This window comes from Leptonotus elevatus, chromosome 2, assembly GCF_054856555.1.
Source record: "Leptonotus elevatus isolate MCC_2025b chromosome 2, RoL_Lele_1.0, whole genome shotgun sequence".
In the NCBI taxonomy this organism is placed as follows: domain Eukaryota; kingdom Metazoa; phylum Chordata; class Actinopteri; order Syngnathiformes; family Syngnathidae; genus Leptonotus; species Leptonotus elevatus.
The window spans coordinates 16,482,250-16,501,239 of record NC_141240.1 but is presented as its reverse complement, the minus strand read 5'-3'; the positions used below and the strand labels follow the sequence as shown (position 1 = coordinate 16,501,239).

The 18,990-nt window shown below is 38.8% G+C and overlaps 2 protein-coding genes across 7 annotated transcripts; one reads left to right on the top strand and one right to left on the bottom strand.

Moving 5' to 3' along the window:
- Positions 1-61: 61 nt before the first annotated feature.
- LOC147178602 (U8 snoRNA-decapping enzyme) lies at positions 62-4,917 on the bottom strand. Of its 6 annotated transcripts, none has more exons than XM_086069127.1 (5): positions 4,884-4,917; positions 2,399-2,530; positions 2,138-2,178; positions 675-909; positions 62-578 (listed from the first exon to the last, which is right to left on the bottom strand). In XM_086069127.1, the coding sequence occupies exons 2-5, from the start codon at positions 2,528-2,530 to the stop codon at positions 333-335; spliced, it is 654 nt and encodes a 217-aa protein (XP_085925253.1). In that variant the 5' UTR covers positions 4,884-4,917; the 3' UTR covers positions 62-332. The 6 variants fall into 6 exon arrangements, with proteins under 6 accessions (XP_085925253.1, XP_085925252.1, XP_085925247.1 ...); XM_086069126.1 differs by lacking the exon at positions 4,884-4,917 and adding an exon at positions 4,728-4,873; XM_086069121.1 differs by lacking the exon at positions 4,884-4,917 and adding an exon at positions 3,462-3,864.
- An 85-nt stretch (positions 4,918-5,002) lies between these two features.
- On the top strand, positions 5,003-18,445 carry LOC147178601 (glutathione synthetase-like). The gene is made up of 13 exons (XM_086070309.1): positions 5,003-5,159; positions 7,356-7,488; positions 8,460-8,605; positions 8,825-8,900; positions 11,476-11,615; positions 12,146-12,262; positions 12,465-12,545; positions 12,664-12,741; positions 12,823-12,892; positions 13,796-13,990; positions 14,625-14,706; positions 16,531-16,720; positions 16,863-18,445. The coding sequence occupies exons 2-13, from the start codon at positions 7,357-7,359 to the stop codon at positions 16,984-16,986; spliced, it is 1,431 nt and encodes a 476-aa protein (XP_085926435.1). The 5' UTR covers positions 5,003-5,159; position 7,356; the 3' UTR covers positions 16,987-18,445.
- The last annotated feature ends 545 nt before the right edge of the window (positions 18,446-18,990 follow it).

The following is an 18,990-nucleotide window of genomic DNA, read 5'->3' as shown; positions in this document are numbered from 1 at the left end:
ATGAACGCCAATGCAGGTGTGATTTATAAAAGAATAGCAACAAAAAAACAATTAGATGAAGTTAGTAAGTGGCACATTTTTTATTTATTTTTTAAAATAGCAACACACAACAAAAACAAACTCACAGGTGATCTACTTTTCAAACAGACCGGGCTGCAAGCTCCTCAAGTGGCCCTTGAGGCCTACTTGGCGCCCGTAGGCAGCATGTTGGTGACTCGTGATATACACATCATTTCGGGACAATCCCGGTCCATGAGTTAAGTGTGGATTAATTTAGACGGTATTTATCTATATTGTGACTGTACATCTGTGTGTGCTTGAGTAACCGTGATTCAAGACTGATCCCTAAAAGCCTTTGTCAATGTAATTGCTGCTTGCAGGTCCACTGCACCCTGTGCATGCGTCTTCAGTGAGTGCCTGAGGGCTTTGTGCAGGTCCTCCGGGCCAAGCAGTTGGAGGCGCAACAGAGTGTCGATCAGCTCCGTGCGAGCGTTAGCGATGAACGCGTGTGACAAGAACTTAGAGAGGCCTCCCCCACTTTTTGTAGTGTAGAGCGGGACTCGGACCATCCCGAGAACCTCGACATAAGAGAGAAAGACATGATGGTAAACGGAGCATGGGATTGGGAAAATGGCTGCAATCTGTCATTCTCAAAGGACCAGGACACACATTACCTCCTGGCCATGATCTCTTGCTGTGGATACAGCCGCTTGCTCCACCTCCTTAATCTGCTCCTCCTTTAGCTTCTTCACATAGAAGTGAGTGATGAGACGGGGGCAGAATGCGGTTCCAGGGGCGTGGCGAGCATCCAAATGATCGTCTTCAGATATAGAAAGAGCCACACCCAACTCCTCTTGTAATTCCCTACAAAGCCCCGCCTCCAGGCTCTCTTTTGACGGATAAACAAACCTAAAGGGGTCGCAGGATAGGCGGTTAAAGGTTAGAAATAAAATATGAAAACATTTCAACAATTTTGAGCATATTGCTCCTCGGTGTGCTCAAATCAATATAGAAAACGCTCTGATTACAAAAGGCCAACAGGTGTTCAACTCACACGCCTCCAGGCAAATTGGAGATTGGTGAGATCACTTCAGAATCACAGAGAAATCATTTTCTGAACCTCTTATCCTCACGAGGGTCACGGGCATGCTGGAGCCTATCCCAGTTGTCTTCGGGTGGTAGGCGGGGTACACCCTGAACTATTACCTTTTTTTTTATGCAGACTGTGAAATACTCCTTCTGGGAGGCTTCTTCAAAGTGTTCATGAGGGATATGAGGATGTGTGTTTGCTAGTCTATTAAAGCAAGAACATGTGGTCATGAGGCCTTAAAATAGAAGCTTCAAAATCACATGGATGGGGCACTGGCTTACAATAAGTAGAACATCACCTTGGTTTTTGCCTTGGTGTCCAGTGTCCACAGCAGGGATTGTCAGAATTCAATTCAATCCAATGGATGAATTTGAAATGACTCCACCCTAGAGGATGTTGAATTGAACATTGCACATCCACCGCTTACTACTACTCAACTAAAATTGCACTTTAGCAGTCAACTTATGCAATGTGGTAGATAGATGTACCTTTCCGAAGTCACTTTTAATTTATTTTCTTTAATCTATACATTTCATAATGTTGAGGTAAGTAGGTTAAAACGCTCCGTTAGTAGCTCATCCGGAAGGACTTGGACTTTAAACTCAAAAGCAACTAGATATTGGAGAGATGCTAGTCTACTTCCAGACGACTGTCGAGGTTCCACGAAGCAAAGCATTGATCACCCCGCAGTCAAAGGTTCAGCACTGTTCACAAACTGCTTCACTCCGAAAACTCTCTTTGAATGCCACATGCTGTGATTTGGTTAAAGATCATATAGAAAATGTTGGATGTAAACTAGTGAAAGAGTTAACCTGTGGACTGCGGCCATAATAGGATTTATAAGACACGACACAAACACACCTATAGCAGAGGTTATTTTCTAGTGCTTTGCAGTGGCAACGTGTGAATGTTTGCTCTGGTTTATATCATTGGACATGGTGTGTGTGTGGGGGGGGGGGGGGGGGGAGTGTGTGTGCGCGCGTGTCATAAAAAGGGAGTCTAGGCACATGACGGAATAAAACAAAAGCAGCACTAGGAGAGACTCACCCGCCAGGGAAACCCAGCAGACCGTCAAAGCGCATCTGCATCTGTGGGATGTGACAGGACAGAAGCTGTTAAAACATTTACACGCCAATGCTTCCAAACGTGTAAACACCTTTAAGACGTATAGTAGTGAGGAGAATTTGCTTAAAAAAAAAAAAAACTTAAATAAATAAAAATATATAAATATATTTCATAAATGGGCAGGATTTTGCTAAAGCATTCACAATTTCTGTATATAAATGCATGTTTTTCCCCCCCTCTCACCAGTACGATATGTTTGATGGGAGTCCTTCCAAAAAGCAGACTTTTTGTGTCAGAGTAGAGCATCGCATGACATGCGTGTCTGCAGTCCGAGCAGGCCAATGCCTCGGCCCTTGACAGCTGTCCATTCGCCATCTACAAGTACACAAGCAAAACAGTGTACTACAATACAATATGAGCCACTTGTCACAGATCAGTGCGTTCTCATATCCCTGAACGTTGCCCTTCTACTATGCAGTGCCACCAAGACATCAGTCAAGTCCTTATATTGCTCTCCAGCTGTCATACTCAAGCTTTTACAAAGAGCTGTGTAAAATGAAGTTATGTGAATGTGTCAATCCCAGAAGCATGCAGGAAGAGCTGGGTAGATACAGACTGCTTCATCGCCCCCTGGTGGTATAGGGTACAATCAGCAGGGTCCTCTTCCACATTCGTTCATTCTCTAAACCGCTTGTCCTCACAATTAAAAATTAAAATTAAAATTATTGTTGATAAATCCCATATTTTCAGCCACAGTGCCTGGGAGCTTTCATCAGGTGTGCCATGGGAATTGATCAAATGTCACATTTTACTTTGGTGCTGTGCGCCAAGATAGATTTATTGTCATTATACAAACAGATGCACATTGTAAAACGAGATTCTCCTTTCAGTGCAGCACATATTCAAAATAGAAATCGATAGATTCCTATAATAAATATAGAATATAAATCGAATATAAAAATATTTGAATTGTGAATTGTAATATTTGTTTTTATAGTAAAATATGTGTCTTGGCTGTTGAGAAATGTTTTCTAATAGTTCTAGTGATGCCACAGTTACCTTTAAAAAAAAGTAACTTACTTTACTAATTACTTGCTTTAAAAAGTAACTCAGTTACTTTATTGATCACTTGATTTTAAAAGTAACTAATCTAGGTTACGTTACTTTAATAGTTCCATTCAGCAGTTACGAACTTAAAATAAAAATCATAAGTGGTTTTGCCACCTAATTGGAAATGCATTTCTATCAGTAATGGTAATGTTTGTTTTTTTATTAAAATAAAATAAAGACAACTTTTTCGGCTTACAGTGGAACCTCGGAGTTTGAACGTCTCGGAACTCAACCAAAACATCCAAGTTAAAAATGCCTCGGAGTTGGACCACGGTCTCGGAGTTTGAACACCCAAGCAAAGCCGAACGTACATTGAATGGGTAGCCGAGTGAAGCCGAGCAATGCCAAATGCTCACGTTACGGTCAATGTGACGAAGCGCTGCTTATTTCCAGTCAGAGGGTGAACACTCGCGGAAGTGCTCCGTCCATTCGCGAGTGCATTTAGATTTTACTACAACAGTTTTCTTCAACATGGGCCCAAAGAAAGAAACAGTGCCAGTGGCAGCAAATAAATACATACAGTGCTACGAACCACAGTTGTAACTACCGTGACTGACTACTTCCGTAACTGACACGAGCCCCCCTTAGCCTTGCCTGACGTTAAGAGCGCACGCAAGGACTCCATAGTAGTCTAACAATATGCCCGAATGTAAAATACACCATTAACGCAATGTAGCATTTTTTTTATCCACTGATCCCAACACACCACAACAAAAAAAAGTGAGGTATTTTTTATTGTGTAAATACTGTAACGGGTGTACATGCAAAAAACATAAATTAAAATAGGATTTTTCAGTTTTTTGAGTTTGGGAACGAATTCGTTGCATTTACATTATTTTCTATGAGAAATGTTTCAAAAGTTGAACAATTCCGACTTTGAACACTTCACAGGAAATAATTATGTTCAAACTCCAAGGTACCACTGTACCATAATTATTTTCTAATTATATATATATAAAATAAAGGCAGTCTTTTTTACTCTTTTACTTTAACTAACTATTGATGTTTTATTGACGAGACATTTATAATGTACATTAATAAATATAACAATTAAATGCGGGGACCTGCTGAAGTCTCAAAATCTGGTAGAACTTTTGAATGCAAATTGTGCCACAATACATGTTTGTTTGTTTGTTTGTTTGCTTGCTTGTCTTTAACGTAGTGTCTCCAGATGTTGTTGGTTTGTTATGGTTGTTTTATTGTTGTTCTTTTGTGTCATGTGTTCTATAAAGTTCTTTGTTACAGCTGAAGCGCTTGTGAAGGTTGACTTAACAGTATCATATTTTGCATGTCACAGAAATACATTCTAAGGTTGAACAAATATATTTTGTAACAAATGACCACTGCCACAACAACGACAAAAAGTAAATAAATCATATTATCACAGAATGTGAAATGAGCAACAGGTGCTGTGCTCACAACACCTGTAGCTCATTTAATAACATTAGAGACAGGTAAGCACCTCAAATCAACAGTGACTGACAGCTTAAGATAGCGTTTCAAACCCAGAAACAGGATACAACAACACGTCAAACAGAAACGACTGTTGGTTGAGCGGGTGAGGTACAACGGGTAAAGTTGTATATTTAAAAATAATATGGCATTAGAAAAGCCTAACCACAGTCGGCACTTTGCTCTGCAACTTCCTGGATTTTCATGCACTTGGCAGTGTTCAACTGGCAGGTGATTGGGTGCATAATCACGTGACTCTAAGTAGCCAATAGTGCACCAGGAAGTGACTGGATATGGTTGGACACGCGTGCAATGTTGGAACGTGCACAAAATCATACATAGTGACAAAGAGTGGACTCTGGATGAAACGGTGAAAAGCTACCTGCGCCTGTGTCAAACACTCTTCTCGTAAAGCGATAATATACAGACGTTCTTCGAAAAGGTAACTGAGGGCTTCGTTTGGCATTAACGCAAATGCAATTCCAATAAGGCTTTCACTACACAATTAAAAACACGCCAGGATAGATGTAGTTTTGTACTAGGTTCTGCACTTCGTTAAAATCCGGTTAGCATGAGGCTAAAAGCTGCATTATTACGTGTCAAATAAGCCAAAATCAAAATAAGCATATTAATAATGTTGTATGTGCATTTTCTGTATGTGAGTTATGCCATTCGTTCTGTTTTTCCAAGTTTAGTTTTAGGTTGAATACTCGATATTCGACGCCTCCAGGAGCTGTCGTTTATGACACGGAGTCAAACCAAAAACATTGTGTGGCCCTATTACAGAAATTACGGTTAGATGCAAAGGAAAAAACAACAACAACAACGCTATATATCCGGGTTTTCAAATAAAAGTTCTCAAAAGCAACGCGTTATATCCAGTTTTCAAAATAAAAGCCATTTCATTGACAGGCAACTGGAAGTATGCCTCATTATAATCTAGCACGCTTTTATATAATTTCGTCACATGGAAACAAAAAAAATATGAGATCTGTGTCAACCAGTCAGCATTGTGCTATATTGCAATGAAAATGACTCGTATCTCACAGGGAAGGTACAGCACAATCATTTTACACTGATTTTGAGTAAGACCTGGAAACTATTGAGCTAAAATGCTAATTTTGACATATACAAACTCATACAAAATATTGAAAGTTGTGAAATTGAAAAACAAGCCGTATCTCATGAGACAAGTCCCTTGGTATTTGTTTGCATTCACGCTCCATGGTTGCTATATATTAGTGTTGTCACGATACCCAAATTTTGATATCGGTACTATACCTGTATAAAATACCTCGATACTGGTACTGAAACGGTACATCGACAAAAATGGAAAACATCAGCAACATTTTTTATATTTTTTTATTACCGGTAATTAAAAATATTAGGATGCATACATGTTAATTTATGTAAATACTCTATATATTTATGTATATACTAGGGGTTTAGCACGCAATTCTCGAATTGATTCAATATGAGGCCAAATTGATTTTTAAACATCAATTTTTTATGAAAATATTCAACAAAACGTCTTACTTAGGGTTAGGATTCACACATTAAGCATGGAAGAATGTTATATTAATGGCACATTAAGCCATAATATTTTATTTCAGTGCTGTTCAAACATGAAACAGACTGCAACCTGTTTGGTAAATGCAGTGGCTCAGTTATAAGCCTGAATTTTCAGATACATTTTCATACAAATCTTACAGTGTACATTTACAAGTTTACTGATTTGTATTTTCTAAATTAGAGTTTTAAAAAATCGCAATAATCAATTTATAGATTTGTATCGGGATTAATCGGTATCGAATCGAATTGTGACCTATGAATCGTGATACGAATGGAATCGCCAAGTACTAGGCAATTCACACCCCTAGTATATACTTTATGTACATCTTTCAATATTTTGTATGAATATTATAGGTAAAAATTAGCATTTTAGCTCAATAGCTTCCCTGTGAGATACGAGTCATTTTCATTGCAATATGAAAGCACAATGCTGACAGGTTGACACACATCTTATATTTTTTTGTTTCCATGTGACGAAAGTATATAAAAATGTGCTAGATTATAATGAGGCATACTTCCAGTTGCCTGTTAATGACATAGCTTTTATTTTGGAAACCGGATATACAGCGTTGCTTTTGACATAGCTTTTATGTTGAAAACTAAATAGAGAGCGTTGTTTTTTTTTCTTCCTTTTGCATCTAACCGTAATTTCTGTAATAGGGCCACACAATGTTTTTGGCTCGACTCCGTGTTATAAACAACGGCTCCCGGAGCGTAGAGGCTGCTTCCCGGGAGCCCAGAGCATATCCCCGTCGAAGCGGCTTCCCGGTAGCGTAGAGGCGGCTTTCCCGCGGCTTTCCCCACAGGCGGAGGCAGCCCGAATATCTGTTGAATATCGAATATCCAACCTAAAACTAACTTCACCGCGGTGTTTTTCCACCTGTATTTTTACAACAAGAATTAGTGAAATAATTTACTGGCGCTCCAAATTCTGTTTTACGGTTTTATGTTTGAAGAATGACACTCAACTAGCTAACACTACTGTATAAACAACTGGAGGTTCCTGGTGTTTTAAATTACAAATCTGACATATTTCATTTCACTTAGTCTGTGTTTTCTTTGTCAGAATGGCCCAGGGAATACCAAGTGAGCTACTGATGAACACAGCTCTCATAAATGATTTAGCGGAAGTGGCAAAAGATGCAGCACTTTTACAAGGTGTCCTTATGAGAATTAAAGAATCCCCCAACTCATCAGAGGTGAGAATTGTTATCAGCTTTTTGATACCCTCTCCTTTTTGTTGTTTTTTACCATCTAAGGGTACAGAATGTCCACACCTGTTTTTTCAGAAAAAGTACGAGTACTTACATTTGACTGATCAACTGTATAATGCCATGACGCCTTAGCACTTGTGATGAAAATGTATATTTAATCAAATATTTACCTTTCGTGAACATGACATGCATCTAATTTAAATGGGACATTTTTGAGTAATTACTTGTCATTACTGACATATTACCATCCATCAGCATGATTTTCCAACAGTTTTGCCACACACACACTTAAACACTTCATTTAAATGGAGCCTGTAACACAAGTTGTTTCGGTTTTCTGGTGCCTCAGTCAGATAACCTGAGGCATTATGTAAATTTAATATGGAGTAAAAAGAAATACAAGACTGTCTCTTTAGAATACCAGAAATTATAGAATTAAACTGTGACAGGGAAACTGAAGTGATGCTTCATTGCTTATTCCTCTTTACTCAACGCGGCATACACATTGGCATTGTGACAGAAGTGCAGCTGGCTCAGAAATGGACTGCCACCACAATTCATGGGGCTCAAGCAGAGTTCAATATCTACAAAGTATTTTACGGATCATAATTTACAGTTGGCTAACAAAGTGTTGTTATCCATGTTTACCTCAAAGTACTATTGCTCCACATGACTGATTTAGCTGCTATGCCACCTGCCTGGAAGTTAAAGATGGCAAAGAGTTATCTTATAGTATTCTCTTATGTAAGAGTACAGACATATACCACTGATACCAGTATCCGTATTGGTATATTCATACTATATATATATATTTTTTTTTTATAGCATGATTACACAAAACTCCTCAAAACAATTTACATGAAACTTTATAGAGGGGTGGGGCATGGACAAAGGAAGAACTCATTAGATTTCCACATTTTGTTACAAGCAATCAGCTATTGCACTTTGTATTTTAGTTGGTGACATATGCTCCCTTCACGCTCTTCCCCACACCTGTGCCGAAAGCTCCTTTCCACCAAGCCATGGCAGTGCAAACTCACTACAACACACTGGTGGATAAGATAAGTCAGGATCCTGACTTCCTGCAAGCGGCTCTTGACAGGTTGGAGTCTAGCCTCGTACTTGGATGTAATTCATCATACATCAAACCAAATAGATTGCTAGCTTCCTTGTGAAATAAGAATAATATTTTGAATTTGAAGCAGAAAATGTTAGTAAGAGCCAATTCGCTTTTCTTTGTGCGCTGATCTTTCGACATAAAAAAAATATTACGAAGGATAATAATTGTCATATTCTGACACATTCTTGTATTCTACCGTAGCACCATTGCTGTGGACGATTTTACTGCAAGATTGTTCAAGATCCACCAGAAGGTCCTTAAAGAAGGAAGGTCGCAGGTATGGGAGCCCACCCTGGATAACCTTTTCCAAATCTAGTCAAGAATGCATTTAGGGACCTTACACTGTGAAGTTGGGTCACAGTCATAGTAGAGTGCTTTAGCGACATTTGACATCAATTCATGGTGCAAAGCACCCTTTGGCATTGAAGTATCTTAGTCATAGAAAAACAAATACTGTACTTGAGAGCCCTATATTTTTGCTACATTTATCGTGATAAAGACATGGTGTCAAAGTGTACATATTTGGGGTCAAGGAATCTAATAAAATGGGTTTCAAGTAAAAAAAAAAAAAACAGAATTCCCCTTTACATGACAATTGGAGCAAAATATGCAATTGTGTATTTTAAAAATGTGTGCCAAAAAACAGTCTATTTGTAACTATCCATCCATCCATCTTCCGCTCATCTCAAGTGGGGTTGCTTTAGCGGGGTTTCCCAGACTTCTCTCTCCCCAACCAATTCTTCCGGGGGTTCCCAAAGCATTTCTATGCTAACCGGGAGACATACCGTCTCTCTTGCGTTTGCTGGGTGGTCCGTGTGTCCTCCTTCTATTGGAACGTGTCTGAAAAACTCTCCACAGGAGAGGCTGAGCAACAGACATCATGTGAAGGAAACTAATGTAGGCCACGTCTCGGTGGTCTTGTTCTTTCAGCCATGACCCACAGCTCGTGACAATAGGTGCAATGTAGATCGGCTGGTAATTTGAGAGCTTGACCTTGTTGCTCAGTTCTTTCTTCACCACGACAGACCAAGTCCGCAACTCGTAAAGGAAACAAATCTGACCTGGTACACACATAAAGAGAATCTATCTGTTTTTGTCCAGATTTTGCCCTTTCCCGACCAAGGACGTCAAACGGCCAACAATCTTATGTGTTACAAGATTGTTTTATAAGATCATTTTTATGTTTAAGCTGTGTTAAGAGTGGATTTGTCCAGATAATTGGGTCCAAAACCAGTCGGGGCCGACAATCTTAAACAATGAACATGTTCAATATTTACGACAAAAATCGGAGGTTCTCCCGAGCCATCTGACTCCGCAGACTGTGACGTGAACGGAATGTACGCATACAAAGAAGCTCTCTGACATGACAAACGAGTGCCCGTACATTAAACACATCAATATCACTTAACTGAAGTTCATCCACCCATTTTATGAATACCAAACGGTTACAAGCACCGGCCGTGAATTGTGTGATGACAAGAGGTAGCACTTTTTACCGGTTAAGTGTTGTCCTGCGTGGGTTGGGGGTTAGGGTTTTTAACCCGCAAGCGCATGGTCACGGGTTTCGAGCCACGCTTTCTCCGTGTTATTTATATTATTTTATTTAAACAACAGCCTATATGCCTACACAATGTCATTTTTGTATCAACGTGAGTTGCCCAGGCGCCAGAAATAATTTCCAAAGCAATTATTTCCTTGCAAAAATAAACACTCGGAAACATCGGCGCATACTCCGAAATGCCTGGTGTTTGTGAAGTCACTATCAACAAGAAAGCGATGAAAACCGTGGCTTTATGCTCTTTTTTAAATATGTTTTTATTTAAATATCGCCCTTGGCTTCTTTGTTTGTTTGTTTTGTTGTTTTCAATATTAACATGTTTGTGTAGTGTTCACAATTTATTTGTGTATTGTTTAGAATTTTTCAATCATATTATATGACAAAAAAGTGTTTGTGCTTTGCCTCGGAGGACTGGATTCTTGACCAGTGGTGGAAGACAATCTTTGTGTGTGCGGAGCTGTGATAAGATTATCTGAGCACCCCACACACAATAAAACTGTTGAATGCCCGATTTATTTTTATTTTTATCTTTTATCTTTATATGTGGGGGCTGACATAGATTAAAAAAAATATATATTTTAAGAGTTGAAAAATCCTTATGTGTGTACCAGGCTTTAGTATTTAGGAAATATGGTCCAAACTCCCCCCAATATAGATCCCATGAGGGACACGGTCAAACACCTACACCTCCACAGAGCATATTTTGTCAGGTTGGGCGAACTTCTATCCACCCTCAAGGACCCTGCTTAGGGTGTACAGCTGGTCCACTTTTCTACAGCCAGGAAGAAATGACCACACTGCTCCTCCTGAATTTGAGATTCGGCTTCACCACAGACCCTCCCCTCCAGAATCCCTGAATAGACCTTACCAGGAAGGTTGAGGGTCCTTACCAATCCATTTGTAAAACTTGAAGCCTATTTTGTTGGATTCCTTAACCCCCAAAATGTATACTTTAACACCAAATTTGTCATTATAACGATGAAACAATTTTTCATACAAAGTGTGATCTCAGTTGAGTCTTAGGGTAACTTTATTTGTGTGACCCTATGGTACTCTCATTCCAAAGGGAAACTTTGCATCATGTCTTGACGTTAAGGGCCTATTCTTTGGTCTTAATTTCTCAACTATCATGCTATCACACTGTTCTGAGTCACTAAATACTAAGTTTAACATGAAGAATTAAGTTTGTGATGAACTATGGAACGCTGTAAAGCTTCTTTTTCGAGGTAACATCGCAGGCTCTATTTTCATCAAAATGTCAGTCTGTCATTTAGTATTCTTGCATTCTTCTCAGTCAATTGTGCTTGGTCTGAATCGATCCGACTACATGCTGGACCAGAAGGAGGATGGACACACGTCTCTAAAACAGATTGAGATCAACACCTTTGCTGCTAGTTTTGGAGGCCTCTCTTCACGTATGCCTGGTGTCCACCGGTAAAGCAGACATCAACATGTAGACCAAAAATAATTTGACATCCACAAATAGGGGTTTTGGATTAATATACCAGAAAACCACTGGCGTTGTACAATTAAGAAGCTGAGCAAAATGTCCATTTAAAATGGACATCTGTAGCATCAAACGTAAGAGCAAGTAGAATCGAATGCCTTTATTGTCAGTATACTGTACAGATGTACAATGAGATTAAAAGTAATGCCTTCTCCAGTGCAGACACATATGTTAAAAAAACCAAAACAAAACAAAAATTATAACAAAGGATACATAATAATGCAAGAGTATAAATACTTTTGGTCCTAGTAGGATCCGTTACATTTTATACATCGTGTTAAAATACTGTTTTAAAAATTGGATGAAAACATTTTTTACGTTGTTTCCTATCAAAACAATGTCAAGTCCAAATTATGTTTGCGTTTAGAGTTGCACACAATACAGTATCTTAAATATGCCTTCCTTTCAAATGTTCTGTTTAATATTGACAAAAAAGTCCTTTACTTTATTATAACAGACACATTCTTAAGGTGGCTGGCCAGCTGGAACAGAGCCAGCGCATCATTGATAACAACCCTGCGGTGGGTCTGGCCAAGGCCGTGGCCAAGGCATGGGAGCTTTATGGATCAAAGCGGTACGTCGTCCACTGAAAATCTTTAGCAACAACACTTCATTGTCTAAAAGCGCATTTAAGTGTGGAGTACTTAATTTCACATTTATTCATGGGACAGTCTAAAGATTCTCATTTGATACAATTATGAACCTTACTCCTGATGCAGAATGCATCTATGTAGTGTATGTAGAGTGTTTAAACCATGTTCATGTTGTCGTTCAAGAGCGGTTGTCATGTTCTTGGTGGAAGAGAACCAGAGGAACGTCCTTGATCAACGATTTATTGAGAATGAGCTGTGGACCAGGTCAGATGTGATTATTTAAGACAAGACCTTCGCAATACCTTCTGTAACCTTGATGTTTAAAATGAAACCTTGCAACTTTCTTTATAATGACAATTAGAAATTTCTCAATGTGTTTCAGGAATATTGCCACCATACGAAAGCGATTTGAGGATGTCTCGAAATCTGGAAAACTTGATGGGGACAAGAGACTGTTTGTGTAAGTGTCTTCCGTCCATCAATATCCTACTTCAATATCTTTTTGCTTTTTTCATACAATTCCATCCTGCCACTTATTCAGTGATTGTCAGGAAGTTGCGGTGGTCTACTTCAGGAATGGCTACATGCCTCAGAACTACAAATCTGAACAGGTATACCAAAAAGATTATTGCTTCAAGATTTTCGTCAAGCACACTCATGTTTAAGGAAGCATTATTTTAGTGTATGTGTTGTAATATGCAGTTCAAATGTACATGATCAACATTTAACCCAAGCAAGGACATGCATATTAAACATATTTGTCATTCTTGGATCAATTAGAAAATGTGCTGTCTCTCAACCGCAGTGTTTCTGGAAGCCTCCAAAATCCACTAACAATGTGGCTGGAATGAAATGCTTCTTTCAGTGTTCAACTCACAGTCACATGCTTCCTGCCCCTCTGTCAAAGTAAACCAAACTTATTTATGCTCTGCTGCCCATTAGGATCTCTGTTTTGTCAAGAACACAGAGCAAATGCCACTTGAAACACATTTAAAATCTGCTGACATCCATTTCAGAGTTAAGGAAACGGCATATTTTCCTCATTCAGTTGATGCTTCAAATGTAAAATCCACGGTCATTACATTTTGTTTCCTCTCATTGCTAAGGGCAAGGTGCAGTTTGCCTAAACACACAAAGGTAAATAAGAACTTGAAATCATTCCTAGTAGGAGGAATAGCAACTTTGATGCAATTGTTACACTTTCAAATGGCATTGGTTATTGCCTCTAACCAATGGCTCAACTATACTGTCTATGTAGTTGGGAAGATGATCTATACTCAACTAGTGTGGAAGCTTCAAGCTCATCAGTTTTCACCTCCCAGGCACTAAAACCTAGCTCGTGAATTGTACAAAGTTCAAAACAAGTAATGTACTGTATCAGGGGAATATTTTTTTTTGAGCTTCTTACCATAACATTATGCACAGTTTGAACATTTCATTCAGTGATTCTGACGTGATGTGCCACTAGTGTGAGCACGCGTACCACACTTAAGAATCATTGTTCTAATTTATAGGCCTGGGAGGCCCGCATGATGATGGAATGCTCTTTGGCTGTGAAGTGTCCGGATATCAGCACTCACCTGGCTGGAACTAAGAAGGTCCAGCAGGTGCTTGCTAAGCCTGGTGTTCTGGAACAGTTTTTCCCTGACCAGCCACAAGTAGTGGCACAAGTGAGAGCCACATTTGCTGGCCTTTACACTTTGGACATGGTGAGTAGCAACACTGTTTTATTTGTAGTGTTCCATAGAAGCTTGTTGGCCACGCCATGTTGCTGCACTGCAACTTTATGTGTAACATAGCAGAGACAGTAAACCCCACAGTGTGTCAAGCAACAGGCTGCACTATAACCTCGAACTTGTCAAAGATTTGTGTAGATACAACCATGAAAAACAATGGTGACATGAGTCAGAAAAGTCCACAATGTATTCAACCAGTCATTTTCCAAGTATTTATGAGGCTATATGTGACCAAGTTGGGGTCTGAAGAACTGGCACAGACATACAAATGACCATCGTCGTTCATTAGGAGAAAACAGTGTATGAGATGCCACCTTAAGAGTGGAGCAACAACAAAAAAAAAAAGACTTTTGTTTCTGTCTACGCTTCCAAACTGAAGAACCCAGTTATACAACACTGTTTTTAACAGAAAACTGTTGAATGGTTTGCACACTTTGACCTGTTTAATTTGTAAGTTATAATGATCCTAAAAAACGGAATTTACATTTGGATACATATGGATTAAAAGCACATCTACATTGCAGCTGTATTTCACAGTCAGTATTACAAGAGTCATTGTTACATAATGATGACAATCCTGCCATGGTTTCACATCTTTGTCTTCAAGGGAGCAGAAGGCGACAAAACCGTCACAATGGCTTTGGCGACACCAGCTCGATTTGTCCTGAAGCCTCAGCGAGAGGGAGGAGGTACACTCAAAGAAATCAAATGTCATTCAGTCCATCATGCAGCAAAACCTTTTGCTTGACCTGTGCATTAACCAAGGGGACATTTTGTGGGTTAGGGCAGGGGTTGACAACCCGTGGCTCCAGTCTCACTTTGTAATCCCTCCGCTGCAGCTCCAAGTGGCTTTAGAAAATAAATCATCATGAGTAAATACATGTTATTGTAGTTTGGTAGTTTTTTAATTTAATTTAATTCTGTTGTGACGATTACAATTAACCATTCAAATATGTTTATTTTTAAGGATGTTCAATACCACTTTTTTTCAGACAGTTACCAGCACAAGTACTCAACTATTGAGAATATAAATAAGTAAAAAAAAAAAAACTTCAAAACATGCTATATAGAGGATTCTTAGACAGGCAAAATGTTATAGAGCGACAAAGAATATTGTACGAAATGTTGGTATTTCGTCTGCAAAAAAAAAAATCCACTTTAGTGTCGTTCTACAACAAGACATGCATGGGCTAGTTTTTTTTGGAATTGTGCTTTAGTGGAAACATTCAGAGGGCAGTCAGACATAAATTGTACACGGTTTGTGCAAGCACACACTGCAGACTTCAATAGATACGGTGACAACGTGGAATCTTCAATGCCAATTCTAACTACCGGAACTAACTAGGGATGCCGGTTTCCACCAAACTTGCTATACATCATATACAGAAAAGCAGAACGTTATGTAGGTGAAAAAACACATTGCCAATGTCAAAGAAGCGGTTGCAAGTAGTTTCGCCACTCTACGTGTGTTTATATTTTAGTCATTTAATAATAATAATAATGTGTAATGGATAGTTCAGATATAGACTGTGAGAGAGTTACACCCTGTTGGGACAGATTCTTGCAGATTCAAAAAATATTCAAGAATTATAAATAAATAAAATTAGCAAATTTACTGGTTACCTATGTACGATTAGATGAAAAATGTAGGTGCACTGTTTATTTTACAATTTTAGGGGCAAAATGCCAACATTTAGGGGAAGCCTGAAGCCATGCAACTGATTCTTTAGCAGTGGTCCCCATCTTACTGGTTCACGAGCCACTTTGGACCGGGCCACACAGTTGAAAGAATAAAAACAAAACAAAAAAGCCACAGTGCTTCCAGTTTATCCGAGGCTAAAAACATATTATATTTTGATTAGTGACCAGATTCTCTCAGTTTCAACCGACAATAACAGACGCATGTCAAGATGCTAGTTACCTCAGTCATTAATGCAAATATTAAATCCACATTTCTACTGGTGGATACTTTAGGTTTGAGTTTTTATTTCAAAAATACAAAAAAAAAGACCCAAATTAACATTGAGTATTTTACCAGAAAGTTTGCTTCAGCCAAATGTTTGTGTTGCATGTAGAAAAAAACAGCAGAAAGGAAAAGACAACCGATATTCATTTTAGATGTCAAAAGGTCTCCTGTAATTTCTGTTTTGTGGTATAAAATTAAATGGCTTATGGGGTATATGCCACGGAGGAGGCGGGACTTCCGACTACCTGGTTTTCACTCATCAGCTTTGTTTCCGTTTCCTGTTTGCGGCATGTGGGCCGCGTCCCAATTCTTGGGATGGGTTGGGGGGGCGCAAAGGTGGGGGTGCGAGTGTTGGAATGCGGTCATCAGTGGCCGGAAACGACGCTGTGTGAAACCCGGAAGTTATGTTGCTGACACTTGGGTTAGGGTTAGGTTACTCTGCTTTATTTTTCTTTCCAAGCATTGCAAAGTCCAGAACAATTAAGCTACATTAAAATAAATACATATAAAAAAAAAAATAAAAAAAATCAACCTTCTTTACTTCCAGGAAACAACATTTATGGACAAGAGATCTGTGAGGTTCTGGGCCAAGTGAAGAACAGTGCTGAGAGGATGGCCTACATACTGATGGATAAGATCCAGCCCGTGCCAACACAGAACTACCTGCTGAGAAGAGACACGCCCCTCAAAATCAGTAATTGTCTCAGTGAACTGGGCTTTTTTGGAGCTTATGTCAGGTAAGCAGTCACTATTGACTTTGTGTAGAATGGCAGTCTGTACATTAGCATATGTGTGTGAGCTAGGCTTTGCTGCTGAGGAATAAAATGAATAAAAAAAAGGCAACAAAATGTCTCTGTTTATCCTCACATATCTGTGCAGGCAGGGTAAAGACATGGTGATGAACGAATGTGTGGGCCATCTTCTGAGGACCAAGAGTTCAGAACACTTGGATGGTGGTGTTGCTGCAGGAGTGGCAGTTTTGGACAACCCACTCCTCTTCTGAGAAGGTGCACCAGTATTTGGGCTCCAATAGAAGGCACTGAGATGCACCATCTTTTCACGTATTTAATAGTAATACCCACGACTACCTCATGGCAATTTACATTGAGAAAGAATGAAGTCAAATGCTAAGAAAATAACTTAAAGGCCAAAATATGGAGATGTTAATCTTGCATGATATTACCAGTAATTATGATAATACGATTTATGGGACACAGTATACAGTATATTTTAGCCCAAAATTATTTATTTTGTGTTTTGTTGAATTGGTATCTTCAAATGACAGAAAACAGCAAAAGGCTGTAAAAAGTTGTTAGAGCTTAATGAAATGTGTTTTTAAAAATCAATTCATATCCCTGAAACTCAATCTCTTGCTCTGCTAATAGAAATTTAAGATCATATTATTATTATAGGATCGTTGTAACGTCTAGTATAATCTACAATGTACATTTTTTTCCTCACCTTTATTTTGAACATTTAAAATGACAATAAAACAAAAAAGCATAATTTCCCAATGGTGTTAAAAAGAAAATGCAAACAGAGACATTTAAGTTGTTCCACAAAACAAGGATGAAATATAACTGTTTTCGTTCTCCATAAATAATAGTAATGACTTCCAAAGAAACCTCATTTAAAAAGAAAAGGCTTGAAATGGAATAGGATGAAGCAACTGCTTATCTAGTCCTATCCTGATTTTACCTCACTTATTACTTTAACTCATTATTCATAAATGCCTTAACAAAAATGGTACTTTCAATCACTTAAAAAAAAAAAAAAAAAGATTCCTCCCTATTATATTTAGCAAAAATTATTTTTTTGTACAATTTTTTAAATTGACAAATACTTGTACTTCCTTCAATGTTTTCCTCAAGACCATTCCACAAAACCACTCCACAGATCGGTGGAGGCTGGTGTCTGTGGATCGCACTCTGCTTCGTCTGTCCTTCCTTCCTTTCCTCAGTCTCTCCTTTGGTCTCTTGAGGTCTCCCTGATTTGTTGGAATTTAGATGTTTCTGGGGTTGGTGAAGGACTCTGGTTGGTGGCCCGGTGGGTGGTGGGTGGTGTCTGGTCGGTGCTGGATTTCACTTTCCTTTCTTTTCTTTGGTCTTTCCTCAAGTCTCCTGACGGCCTCACGACTCTGGCTGGATTCTGAAGTGTTCGGTTTAGGTGAACGGTCTGGGATTTTTTTAATAGGTTTTAGGTGAACTAATGAATACACACTCACACGCACACACGCACATACACATACTCACCCACATACAAAATAAAAATTTATAAAAATTAAAAAATATATATTTTTTTTAAATGTAAAAAAGAGAGCAATGATGATGACATGTCAAATCGGTAAAATTACCGAATGAACAAGTTCTCCAGGAGAAAAAAAAAGAATACAGTATGTTTGATTTTTGGCGGCGAAGGCAGAAGAGAGTTGTCGCTGTATGTATTCGAATTTGGAGATGGAACGAGAAAGTGAATAAAAAGAGATCAAATACAACGCCAGACTGCAGTGTGGTCTCCTGTAGTTCATTTTGTTTACCCCGTTTGGACCCCACCCATTTGGCGATGTGTAGCGACCAGGCGCTATCTGCGGCGACGACTCAAACTCCGGCGGAACTCCGTAGATGGCATCAGCTTAACCCGTCTGTGTTATTTGTCCATTTTCTGGCATTTTTATGTTTTTCTATGTTTCATCAAAGAAAAAGCATTTGAAAAAAATACACTAGGGACCTGACCTTTCACCAGGATTGTTAAAAAATGTAGAAGTTCAAATTGGCACCATGCTGCAATTTATAATTATTGCTAACAGGAGGGAGAAATTCTTGTAATAATGCCCGATTTTGGCTCATTGACTCCCATTATAAATCACAGTTTTTGATATGCTGTAAACCTGATGTGTTATAATGCATTTTCCGTGATTACTGGTGCAATCGCTTCTTTGACGAGTCATAAACGTGAAAATAGAGGAATTTGTGTGTTGAGAGTGTTAACACCCAAAATCCACTAGGTG